This window comes from Orcinus orca, chromosome 15 (genome assembly GCF_937001465.1).
Source record: "Orcinus orca chromosome 15, mOrcOrc1.1, whole genome shotgun sequence".
Lineage (NCBI taxonomy): Eukaryota > Metazoa > Chordata > Mammalia > Artiodactyla > Delphinidae > Orcinus > Orcinus orca.
The window spans coordinates 70,129,485-70,142,278 of record NC_064573.1 but is presented as its reverse complement, the minus strand read 5'-3'; the positions used below and the strand labels follow the sequence as shown (position 1 = coordinate 70,142,278).

Sequence of the window (12,794 nt, the reverse complement as noted above, 5' to 3'; positions counted from 1 at the left end):
TTGAAGATGGGGCTTTTGTGGGCTGAGGCTGCTGGCAGTGGGGTGGGGCTGGGATTAGGGTGCCGTGTGGGGAAGCTGCGGGAGGAGGCTGGGGCCTCGGTTTCCCAGCCCGCGTAATGGGGGTATTAGCAGTGCACACCTCCCAGATCTGCCAGGAGGACTGACGGGCGATATTGGAACGCATGGCAGCCTGCCTGCTCCCCACCTCCCGTGTCGTTACTCTTCTTCTGGCATCTGGAGTGAGCTCCTGGACATTCCGAGGAAGATGTTCTCTGCCCTGTTTGGAAGATGAAAATGGTCCCAGGCGGACTCTCCCCACAGAGCCCCGCCTTGGCCAGCTGTCCTTGGGGCATCCTTTGCCCTGGCTCCCTCATTTTCCTTTCATAAATCAGTGCGCCCCCCTTCACTGGGTGGCCTCGGGGATCAGATTGCGTGCATGTCCTTTCAGTAGGGGTCTAGTTGGCTTTTCTCTTTCCCCTGTTAGCACCAGCCTTAATGTCATTTACTGTTTGGGAGGGACAGTGGCCTGGCAGTTGAGAAAGCGAGCTGGTCTGGACGATACAAGTGGTGTCTTTGCTCCTGTAGCTCTGTGACTTCAGACAAGATGCCACCCCTCTCTGAACCTCAAGTGTTTGCCTTCAGTGATTTATAAGGTGGTTTTCTGCTTGGAGATTCTAGGGTTCAGAAATCGGGGAAACTCAATCGCAGAATGAACTTAGGGTTCGTGCGTGAATGTGTTCTCTCCGGGGGAGAATGTCTGTCTCTGGGGCCACACAGGTCATTGTACCTATCTCCATGGCCCCACTTTGCTAGGATAGGAGGCCTGCTGTGTACATGTGGACGGAAGGAAGAGAAAGAGAGTGAGGAGGAGAAGCTTTGAGTCAGTGGCTCTTAACCATCGAGAATCTAGTGAAAGTCATGTACCAGGAAATGCTCACACACACAATATTTTGCCTACCATTTAAAAGGGGTTCACGACTCTGGTTAAAAATGTCTACTTGGCAAGTCCCCACTGAACGAACTGTGCGCACGTCCTCCAGGAAGGCTTCCCAGCCCCCATCCTGTGTTCCGGGGTCCCCATACCCTCCCCTTCCTGGTGCCCTCAGAGGCGCTGTCACTCCCGGTCCCTGCCTGTCTCCCCCACGGGAGGGCAGGGGCCACCTTGACTGTTCTGTGCAAGCCCCATGTCTGGCACTGAGGGGCGGCAGCGAATATCTGCTGAATGGAACTGGGGACTCGCTCCTGGCCCTGAATTGGGGGTGGCCTGGCTTTACTTCATGGGGCAGTGCTAGTTCAGTTTTGAGTGGGCTCAGAACCCAGCTATCCCTACTGCAAACACCTCTGCTTCCCCCTCTGTGGGTTGATGAACACCCGTGAAGAGGGGGGCGTCGCCTGTAAAGTACTCTTCTGCCTGGGAGGGGCCGGGCTGGGCTGGAGGGGAGGGACGTTCCAGGAGACAGAGTCACAAGGCCTCTCTCCCTTTCCCCTCCCCCTCCTGCCTGGTCCAGCTGCAGCAGAGTGAAGCCAAGTGTGAGGATGCCTTGAAGACCCAGAAGGCGCTGACGGCCGACCTGGAGAACATGCACAGCGAGCTGGAGAGCATGACCCGCAGCAAGAGCCTGGTACCGGTCCCTCCCGGGGTGGGGGGCCGACTGTGTGCGCAGCATTAGAGGAGGGGCCGGGGCACTCACTGTACTGTACTTGGAGGTACAGACATCCATTGTAGACCTACTGGGTGCTGGACGCTCCGAGAGCACAGGCAGCCTACTCAGAGCTGAGCGTTACAAAGGTGTAAGGGCACACGTGAGGGTCAGCTGGTGCTCACCTGTGCGAAGGGAGGCCAGGAACCCTGCTGTGGACCCAGTGTGTGCTCAGCCCCATGGGGATGCTTCCAGTACGCGCCTGTTGTTCGCTCAGCACCTGACGTGGGAGCACAGCTATCTATGGTGAGCCCACACTGTGCCCACCACTGGAAGCAGCTCCCAGCCATCTATTGTAGACCTACTGTACTCACTCCTAAGAGAGACCCAGCCATCTGTAATGGGCCTGCTGTGTGCTCAGCACTGAACAGGAACAAATGAACATATACTATGGATCTGTTATGTTGGTGAAGATTGGGTGTGGGTTTCTAAGTGCCCCGTCTGGATGTACAGGGTTGGCTCAAATTTATACGCAACATGTGAAATCCGAAGTTTAGACAGAGCTAGAGATTTATTGGCAAAAGCTTTTCTCAAGATCCCCATTGGCCCTTTTGTCCCAGATTTTATTTGTGCTAGATCAAGGGGAACTTGCCCGCAAACATTCACACACATGCGCACGCAGGGATGAATGTACACACTCACATACAGAATCACCAGACACACATAAAATAAATGGCCTCATAGGTAAGATATACATTTAACTTCAGCCATATTTATTGAGATCACTGACACACATGCACCATGCATACTTAAACTCTATGTATGTAGATTCCCAGGTAGGCTTACACGGTCATATATCCATTCACGTACACACATGCTGCATTCACGCAGTCGCAGACAGGCCCAGCACACACACACACACACACACACACACAGCATTCATTGACACAGCCATGGTCTGCCTGTGTCACTCACCTGACACACCCACAGGCAAGTCCCCCTTTGTTCTTTTTTTTAATTTCTTTTTTAATTTTTAAAAAAATTGTTTGGCTGCACGGCATGTGGGATCTTAGTTCCCCGACCAGGGATTGAACCCACGCCACCTGCGTTGGAGGCGGAGAGTCTTAACCGCTGGACCGCTAGGGAAGTCCAGCCCCGCCTTTGCTCTTCATCAGCCCCCTGTAGTCCCCCTTTACCCCCCTTTCTCTCACCCACCATCGTCCTGCCGCCGCAGGTGGACCAGCAGCTGTACCGGCTGCAGTTTGAGAGGGCGGACCTCCTGAAGCACATCGAGGAGGACCAGGATGACCTGAATGACCTCATGCAGAAGCACAAGGACCTCATTGCTCAGGTAGTGGCTGCCGCTGCAAGAAGCCTTGGTGGCCTTGGGGGGGTAGGTGGGGACAGTGAGAAGGTGCTGTTGTCGGGCCACTCCCTGGTGCTAGGACCTTGGAGGGATAAGTGCTACACAGGTAAATAGCAACTGTGAACCACACTTACTTTCATTCAGAATGGAAGTTTATTTGTTCATTTACAGAAGCAGTAGATTCATATGCCCATTATAAATAATTTAAATAATAAATACCTGTGGAAAATAGAAAGCTAGAGGCCCTCCTGTCCTCTGGAATTCTTTTCTTTGGGGAAGTCGCGTTCAACAGTTTGGTTCAGCTCATTTTTAAAGGACTTTTACTCTCCATTGCCTCATTTTAATCTGTGGACAAACCCTATGTAGAGGGTCTCAGCAGAGACTATCAGCCCAGTTTACAGATGGGGATACTGAGGTACAGAGTGGTTCTGTGGCTTGCCAAGGCTGGTATCCAGGTCTAGAATCCCAGTTACCTGACCTAGAATAGTTCTCTTCCCTCAGAATTCTGGTCCTGGTGCCACAGCCAGCTCATTCTGTCTGGGCTCTCAAGGGTGTACAGTAAAGCGCTGGACAGTTGACCGAAGCTAAGGGCCTGTGTGGTGGGAGTGACTGGGTGCACACCGAGATGAGGGATACTGGGGAGAATGTGAGGTGCCCTTTAGAACCAGCTGTTGTCATGCTCTGTGACACGTAGACATCTGTGGGCAGGGGGAGAAGGGACTTCCAGCAAAGCCTGTGGTCTCAATGTGACATTTTTCGTCTTACCAGTCTGCTGCCGACATTGGGCAGATCCAGGAACTGCAGCTGCAGCTAGAGGAAGCCAAGAAGGAGAAGCAGAAGCTTCAAGAACAAGTACGTGCTCAGAGTCGCCGTGTTGTGGGGGAGGATCCTGGGAACTGTCATTCATTCATTCACTCAGCGTCAGTTGCATGACAGATGGATTGAGGACAATCCCAAGCAGGGGGAGACGGGGGGGGAGGGGGAGAGAGGACACACACACACACACTCCTACCCATGCTTGTTCAGGGTCCATAGATGCCCCACGCAGTGAGGCTCATCAGGGATTCCGTGCAGGATGTCTACCCCTGAGAAATGGCTCCGAGGAGAAGGGTCTGGTCATCCTTTGTGACATCTTCCTTTGAAGTCATGATTCCTCCAAACACCCCTAAATTTCCCTCATTACCTAGTGGGTTGCTATCATCCATGAAATTCTCAAAGCTCTTCTAGAACCATTACGTGTGCCCACTTAGCGTGGCTGTCAGAGTGACCTAGTCTCCAGCAGTATCTTTGGGCGCAGAGTGACAGCAAGCGGAACAAAAATGACAGCAGGAGTGGCCACTTGCTGGGTGCTTGCTGTGTACCAGGCACTGATCTCCTTCACACACAAAAATGAAGAAACAAGCCTCAAGGGAAGACACTGACTTGCCCGACACACCCAGCTAGAAAGTGGGGAGCCAGGTTTGGAACCCCGAAATATGTGCTTGGTTCCCACACCTGCTCTTGGTTGTGTTCTCGATGCTAAAGCTCACTGTCCACTGACTGGCTTGGTGTTTCATCAGGGCAGGAGGAAGAGGTAAGAGAGGCACTGAGTGGAAGGCCTGTTGGAAGCTGAAGGCACAGGAAGGGGCAGCGCCCCGTGTGGGGTCCTCAGCTGGGATCCAGCAGTTTGTGCTTGTGCACCTGAGCAGGGAAGGAGCAGCGTGGATGGGCCCGGGGCTGGGTCTTGCTGGGACCCCCGATTCTGGGACTCGGGGCTGCCACGTGGTCAGTGGCCTTCTTGGGTGTGTCCCCAGCTGCAGGTGGCCCAGATGCGCATTGAGTACCTGGAGCAGTCCACCGTGGACCGAGCCATCGTCAGCAGGCAGGAGGCGGTCATCTGTGACCTGGAGAACAAAACGGGGTTCCAGAAAGTGCAGATCAAGAGATTTGAGGTACTTGTTGGCGTGTAAATATTGCTCAGGCCTAGAGCTATGAGGGCTTTCACGTAAACTCCATCCACCTGCCCACTCATATGCCTTTGTCTGGATCTGTATCACTCATCCATCTCCTGAGTTCCCTTCCTCCATCCCTCCTTCCTGTCCCACAGGCTCCCCATTCACTCAGCCTAGTCACCTCCTCTGTCTCCATCTCCATCCACCATCATTGGTCCATCCATCATCCCCCTTTTCCATTTGTTCTTCTTCCTTTCTCTATTTTTTCTTCTCTTCCTCTATTCTTTTTTTTCCCTACAGACCTTGACCCCTCTGTCAGTCCATGTTTTTATCCATTGATCCAGTTCTGCCCATCTCCATCCACTCACTCATCCGCGTATGTACCCGACACTTGTTTTGAGCAGAAATTTATTTTGCCCCTAGTGTGTGTTAGGCTTTGTGTTGGGTGTGTGGAAGACGGATGTATTAAATAGATTCTGCTTTCCAGAAGCATAGAGCTTTGTAGGAGATGTGGCTAAGATATGTATGTAAATACGCATACTAAGGAGGAGAGGGCTGTGAGGTTTGGAGGATGGAGGTCCTTTCAGGCTGGGGAATCAGGGAGGCTTATAGGAGGAGGTGGCTTTGGTGCTGGACCTTGAAGGACAGGTAAGACTTGGATGGGCTGGGGTGGAGTTCAGTGACTGTATTTGCATTTAGCTCTGTACACCAATGGCATGGGACATTTACCGAGGAGATCACCATTGCCAAAACCTTCCACATCAGCTATTCCACATGATGTTCATCACAGCCCCATGGGGCATGCAGGATAGAATGAGAAGATGGCCCCAGAGAGGTCAGGCGAGCTATTCAAGATAAAGCCAGGTAGTGTCAGTGACGGGAGGAGATTGACTCTTGACCTTCGTTCCATCCTGGTCTCAGGTTCTAATCTCCCTGCAGCCAGGGGGCGACGGTATGTCTGAGCGATGGGAGGCTGCTCTTCTCATTCTGAAACATTTACTCCCATTTCCCTGTTGGGCTTTTGGTCTCTAAGAAGGCTGCTCTGGATGAAGACCAGAGAAAAATTCTTTGCATTGGCCCTCAGTGCTTCTCGGAATTGCTCAAGGGGTCCCTCAAGGCATAATCGTCTCTGCAGATCACCATGAAACTTTGATCTCCTATATTTTAAATGACTAAATACATAATTTGAGCTATATCACATATCATTTTTTGCTTGATTCTAGCATGGTCAAGTGATAGCAGAGAAGAAAACAACTGTAGAGTAACTTTAAATGGCAGATTCTGTCTCCAAATTCGCTTTTCCCTCTGCCATCATTATTGGAATTTAGTAGAATCCCAGGTCCTTGAGATGGGGTACCTTGGGGACACAATTGGAGGACCACTCTTCTTATGACCCTCCTGTTGCCCTTTGAAACCGTTGCTAAACTCCAGTTGAAAGGGGAAAGAGGAAACAAATCATAAAGCTTTTCTTTTAGGCCATTATTCAGTCTCTGATCCAGAAAGGGTCTCAGAGTCCTTAGCAGGGACCTAAAATATTCATGTGGGCTGCGTTTTATGTCATCACTCGAATATTTACCCATCAGAATCGATTGGTTCCAGACTTGTTGGCCAACTAATGAATTCTGCAAAACAGCCCTTGGGTTGGTTTTCTGTAGCACTGGTGATGCTCACGGCTCTTTTCTCTCTATTCATAGTTTCATTGTGTCCTTGTGGATTTCTACCCCCCACACACACACACACAAAGAAAAATGTCATGAAATATTAGAGCTCAGGCTTATGGGAGATTATTTGCTCAAACTTCCTCATTTTACAAATCGGGAAACCAGAATCCATGTTGGGGAAGGGATTTGGAACCGCCGGCATAGTGTCCTTTCCACCGTGCCACTCCACCACACAAACCTTGGGCTGAATGAAGGTCGCTATAAATCTTAATTCCCAGCCCTTACCCAGCCCATCCTGTGTGCCAGGCACCAAGCTAAGCCTTCCGCGTAACTTAACATGTTCAACCCTGACAGCATCCCGGACATCATCCTGTCTCTCAGAGAGGTTAATAACCCGCCCAAGGTCACACAGCCAGGAAGAGGTAGAGGTAGGATTTGAACCCAGAACATGAATTCAGCATCTGTCACTAAGCTGCACTGCCTTTCAGAATAGCAGCTATCATTTTCTATGTTTCCTTCATTCTTGTACCAGAAATCAGGATTATTACCCTGATTACTTTATAAAAACGCACAGAGACTCAGTAAAAGATTTCTTTCTGGAGCATCCTGTGTCGGGCCCCAGGCTTCTAACTACAGGGTGGGCGTGTGCTCTCTGCCCGGGCTGCAGGTCCTGGTGGTCCGGCTTCGGGACAGCCTGATGAAGATGGGTGAGGAGCTCTCACAGGCAGCCACGGCCGAGTCCCAGCAGAGGGAGAACAGCCAGTATTACCAGCGGCGCCTGGAGGAGCTGAAGGCGGACATGGAAGAGCTGGTGCAGCGGGAGGTCGAGGCCAGCCGGCGGTGCATGGAGCTGGTGAGTGTGGTCCTGTGATGGAGGGTTCAGGAGGGGAGCCCTCCTTCCTTCTGAATGGGAGCCTCAGGGCCTGGTCCCTGGGGCCTTTGGGGGTAGACCGGAAGCAGGGAAGAAACCGGAAGGGGATGGGCTGTGAGCCGACACTGCCGTGGGCTGCTAACGGCCAGGGGCAGGTCCAAAGTGAGCCAGTGGCATTCACTCCTGCAGGATGACTTCCAGCTACGTTTGTGTCTCAGACTCCGGACTTTCTCTTCCTGCCTCACACATTCTCCTCCAGAGGCAGGGTGGCCTCGTGCAAAGAGGAGAGAACCAATGTTTATTAAATGTCTCCCTTGCATGGAGTCTTAGCACCCATAATGCCATGTAAGCGTCATAATAACCCTGTGAAGTCAGTATTATTATCCCATTTTACAGATGAGGAAACTGAGGCTTGACAGAGCTGAGATAATTAGTCAAGGTCATACCTTGTAAATGTCAGAGGTCTTTCTGGGCTGTTAACAGCAACCACAAAGATAAAAGATAAAAAAGATCATGCTAAACCCACCATTTATTAAGCACTGGCTATGTGCCAGGTTCTGAGTTAAACCTTTCTTGTTTAAATCTTCCTGTCAGTACTGTGAAGTAGATGGGAAAACTGAGGCACGGGGACACACGTGCCAGATTGAGGCCCAGAGTGGTACATTCACCTGCCTGAGGCCACGTGCAAGTAAGACTTGGAACCCAGGTCTGCCCAACTCTGTAGTCTCTACTTTTATTCACTAAGCCATGCCTGTCCCCTGGTGTGGCCCAAGGTGCATTTTAAAATTTGTTTCCTTCCCAATGGGAAGGTTTCTCCAGTGTTCACTGTATTTTTCTGAGAACAGTTTCCTGCAGGGATCACAGAGCGTCTGAGAGTGCCCACTCCTCCTTGTCCCCGCGAGCCCAGATATCCCCGAGCCTCTAGGTTTCCGCTTCTGTAGCCTGGGGGGCATCTGGCACCCCCTTTGCCCTCCACCATAGAGCCTTCTCTGAGACAACCCAGAACGTGCTGCCGTTCGGCCCAGAGGGCTTTAAGTCACCGTCGTCATCTCCCTGCCCTGTCCACTCTGGTTTTGTGACAGGTCTCACCACCTTGTCCTCCTGCAGCAAGTATGTTTCCCGGGCCACTGCCTCCCGCGGCCAGTGTCATCCCCATAGCTCTGCCCCCGACAAGCCAGCAGCCCGGCTGTCATGTCGGGATGAGGTGGGGCTCCGCACAGAGACCCAGGTTCCCAGACAGATCCAAGCTCCGTGACTGGCAGCGCCTCCACCCGCCTTGGCCCTGGGAGAGGGAAAGGCTCTTTCTTCCAACTGCCGGGCTAACTTCCTCATTAACCGGCCCTGCTGCTCTTGCAGCTGTGTCCCCTCCTGCCATCTCTGGCTGCAGCGAGAGAATATCCCCAGCACTCCTCCTCCGATGTCTTCTTCAACTGGCCGGATACCAGGCTTTCCCATCACATCAGATAGTGGTTTTCCTCCTCTCCCCTCTGCTCTTTTCCTCTCTCTCCCTCTCCCTCCTCTCCTCTCCTCTCCTCCCCTTTCTTCTCACTTTCCTGTCCCTACCCCCATTCCCGGGACATGTTCGGATCTTCAAAGGCCCTAAAATCTGGAAAAGATTATAATGCAACCCCCATATATGGGTCAAAACTGCAAAGCGCCAAGCTTATGTGTATGCTAAAATTGGACTTGCATCTTTCTCTGTTTTCTCACTGTGAGATTCTGGGTAAGCTTACCGAGGCTGAACTATTCTTTTTATTTTGGTGTGTTTGGGGTTGGGCGGTGTATCAGGTTTCCAGGGCTGCCTTAGAAATTTCCCCCAAAGTGGGTGGTTTAAAACAAAGTGGGTAGTTTAAAACAAGAGAAATTTACTCTCTCACAGTTGCGAAGGCCAAAAGTCGGAAATCAGAGTATTGGCAGGTCTGTGCTCCCTCTGATGGGTCCAGGCTGGAATTCTGTGCTCTTCCAATTCTGGTGGTTCCGGGTGTTCCTTGGCTTGTGGCCGGGTCAGTCCAGTCTCTGCCACTGTCTTCACATGGGTCCTCATCCTGTGCGTGTATGTCTCAGATACCCATCTGCCTTCTAAGGCCACCTGTAATTGGATTTAGGGCCCACTCTAAATCCAAGCTGATTTCATCTCAGGGGCTTACTTTAATTTCATTCGTAAACACCCTTTTTCTGGATAAGGCCATATTGACAGGTTCTGGGAGGACGTAACTTTTGGGGGCCACCCTTCGGCCCACTCCGGAGGGAGGGCGTGTTCTTCCACAGCCGGTTGTTTCTGCAGTGATTCCGTGCATGGGCAGGGCTCACGGGGACAGTGGTAGGCTGGCAGACCTGTCCTAATAGGGGATGTCCCGAGCTCACCAACCGACCTGCCCTCAAGTAGGCCCCTTGCCTTTGAGCCCTGGGATACTTCCTCTGGGGGAGGAGAGGATATCATATTTTCTTACTTTCTCATTTATCCATTTATTCATTCAACACCAACTCTGGGCCTGGCCCGGGGGGGGCATTGGAGGGGAGGGGCGGGGAGTCATAACGTCCCGATTTTTACACACTCACAGTGTGGACAGGATGCTGCTCAGTGGGAGAGCTCAGTGAACGCTGTCATTTTCCGAGGAACGCTGTTGGTGAGGCCCCTCCCGTTGCGTGGCATCCTGGCACTTTTCCAGGCATCCCAGGAGGTGACATCTCACCTCTCAGGTTCATGTCTGTGCCACCAATTTCCCTTCCTCCACCCTACCCCTGTAAGGGAAGGGGGGAGCTTCTCTGTGCCCTGTGTTCTCGATAAACTTCACCTGCAAGGCAGTCAGTCAGGGTTCTGGTTCTTTCGTTCATGCGATTGGTTTTATCCCTAGGTTTTACTCTGGGCCAAACCCAGTGCTGGATGTTGGGGACCAACAGGGAACAAGACACACCCTCACCCTTGAGGAGCGCGTGCTGAAGGGAGAGATATTGCCAAGGCCATCGCTTGTGTATTTTATATGTTTCTCTGCAGTGGTCGCTCAGAGATTTCACAGGCAAAACAAAGGGTCTGTGTGCTGGGATTTGGAGGGTTCCTAGAAGACCAGTTGGCATCATGCTCCCGGTCATCACCACAAATCACTCCTTTGAGTAAACCATTGCCCATTTCGTCTTCTATTTTTAAAGCTCACATCTCTCTGGGAGGGATAGTGAATTTCTGCACTCCCTGGGCCAAGCATGCCTTCCTTCCTTCCTTCATTCCTTGGACAAACATTGACTGAGGCGCTCTGGGCTTAGGCTCTTTGCAGATGTCATCTTCTTTCACGCTTACGTTGCCCCAGCAGGTATGGACGCAAGGGGTGCCTGGCCCAGGGCTGCAGAGTCAGGAGTGGCGGAGCTGGGATCGGCTTCCCTGCGTGTGCAGTGCTAAAGCTTTCACTGGGACACCACGTTGCCCTCCCAACCCAACCCTGCCGAAAAATGGCTCTGCTGTGGAGACCCCAAAAAGGATTCCACACTCTGGGCCCTGGTGAGAAGCGGGAAGGATATCGATGGATCTCCCCTCAGTGTTCCTTTCCGCCTGTCCCACCCTGTCCCATCTGTCACTGTTGGTGTTGGTTTAAAGGGCCGCGGGTTGTTCCGTGTGAGTGATTTATACCGCGGGCTGGCGAACCGGCACGTCCAGATCAGGATCAGTTACCCGCCGATGGAAATTCTCTTTCCAGAAAACAGAAAAATGAGGTTTGGCCATTAATTTTCGTAAATGCACTGTTCCTGGCGACTCCAGGAACCATTATGGAGAAAAGAATATTCTGGCTCTAAGTCATTCAAGTCCCTTTTCCACTGGGGTGGCAAGACAGCTTATCCGTGGGTTTATATCCTGTTGTTTTTCAATAGTTAACAGAGCTCAGGGGAAACCACCTCAGCCCCAGGTCAGGGTGACCAAGGGCGGGCAAGGACAGTTGGGAGAGTTAGAGTTGAGGGTGACAGGAAGGCCTGCCCTCTGCCGGCTTTCAGCCAGATGCACTGGCTTTGGCGGCTGCACCTGTCGGGTTGCCCTTCAGCACCTTGGCCTGACTCTCTGCAGTCTTAACTTTCCCCTGAAAACCTTAGATGGTGCCTCTGCTCACTCTTAGCTCAGCACCCAGTGACCCAAGCTAGAAATCACGGTGGCCCATCTGTCTCTGAGGCATACAGATGAATGGCCACACCTGCTGATTTTATCCTACTGAGGTATTTTTCAAATCCATCCTTTCCAGTCCCAGCCCCGCGTCCTCTGTCTCTGTTTTAATCTGTAGCCCCTCTGGTCTGGGCCTGTACAGTTACCTTGTATCTTGGCTCCCCACTGTTCCTCCACTCTGGCTCCTTCCTGCCAAAGGTCATTCTAGAAGGGACACATCTTACTGTGTTGCTCTTCTGCTAAGAAATCTTCCATGGCTCTCCACTGCCTCCAGAGCAGAGCCTCAGCTTCTTCGCAGAAATCTAGCCTCTGTAGCCTCCTCTGCCTTTGCTTGTCTGCCTCTCGTCACCTCGCGTGATCTACTCAAGCACAAAGGTGTCAGGCCCCAGCGCCAGGTCATTTCTGGGCTCATCACCTTTGTTCTCCTGCATCCCTCTGCCCGCCTGCTCAGCCTGGAACAGGTCAGCGCTCACCTCCAGGAAGCCCTCCCTGTTACCCCCACCTGTCACTAAGTCACGTACCTCCTCTGTGTTCCCACATCGCCTTGTGCTCACCCCATTCATACGGGTTATTGTCATTGCTTGTGTTCTTGTCTTCCTAGACAGGGAGCACCTGAGAGAGGGGTGTGGGTTTTATTTGACTTTTGGTGTCCAGTTCAGGGTTAGGCACAGGTAGATTCTCAGAAATTGCTGAATGAATAGTTTCCACAGCATTTTGAAGTTTTACCTTTTGAGAGAACAGCTCAGAAATTATCTTAAAAATTGGAACTTTCAGATCAACACACTTTACTTTGCGTCCTACCATGTACCCATCCCTGTGCCTGATGTTATGGGAGATGCAGACGTGAATGGACCAGGGACTGTGTGTCTGGAGACCTCAAGTTCCAGAGGAGGAGATGCATGTGTCTCTAAATACTTCTGGTACAGGATGGGATGTGCGAGCAAAGGTGGTTTGGTAGAACCGGGAGACATGGAGAAGATTGCATGGAGGGTGCAGTGTTGGCCAGCAGCTTTGCGCAAGCAGCCGTCTGGTCGTGGTCGTCTCAGCCTCGTCATCGTCTCTGACCTGCATTCAGCAAACGTCTAGGGCACACCTGCTGTGTGGTGGGCCATGTCCAGATCTCCAGAAAGGCAGAGATAAACCCACATATCGGGATGTAAACACAGACTCTTCACCTCCGCCTT

The 12,794-nt window shown here is 52.0% G+C and overlaps 1 protein-coding gene across 1 annotated transcript in view; it reads left to right on the top strand.

Moving 5' to 3' along the window:
* The window catches only part of MYO18B (myosin XVIIIB), a 235,423-nt gene that overhangs the window by 165,330 nt on the left and 57,299 nt on the right, over nucleotides 1-12,794 (top strand). Inside the window, exons 35-39 of the mRNA XM_049697804.1 lie at nucleotides 1,509-1,622; nucleotides 2,875-2,991; nucleotides 3,775-3,858; nucleotides 4,800-4,937; nucleotides 7,266-7,451. Of these exons, the coding sequence (XP_049553761.1) occupies nucleotides 1,509-1,622; nucleotides 2,875-2,991; nucleotides 3,775-3,858; nucleotides 4,800-4,937; nucleotides 7,266-7,451 (639 nt within the window). The remainder of the gene's footprint in view (nucleotides 1-1,508; nucleotides 1,623-2,874; nucleotides 2,992-3,774; nucleotides 3,859-4,799; nucleotides 4,938-7,265; nucleotides 7,452-12,794) is intronic.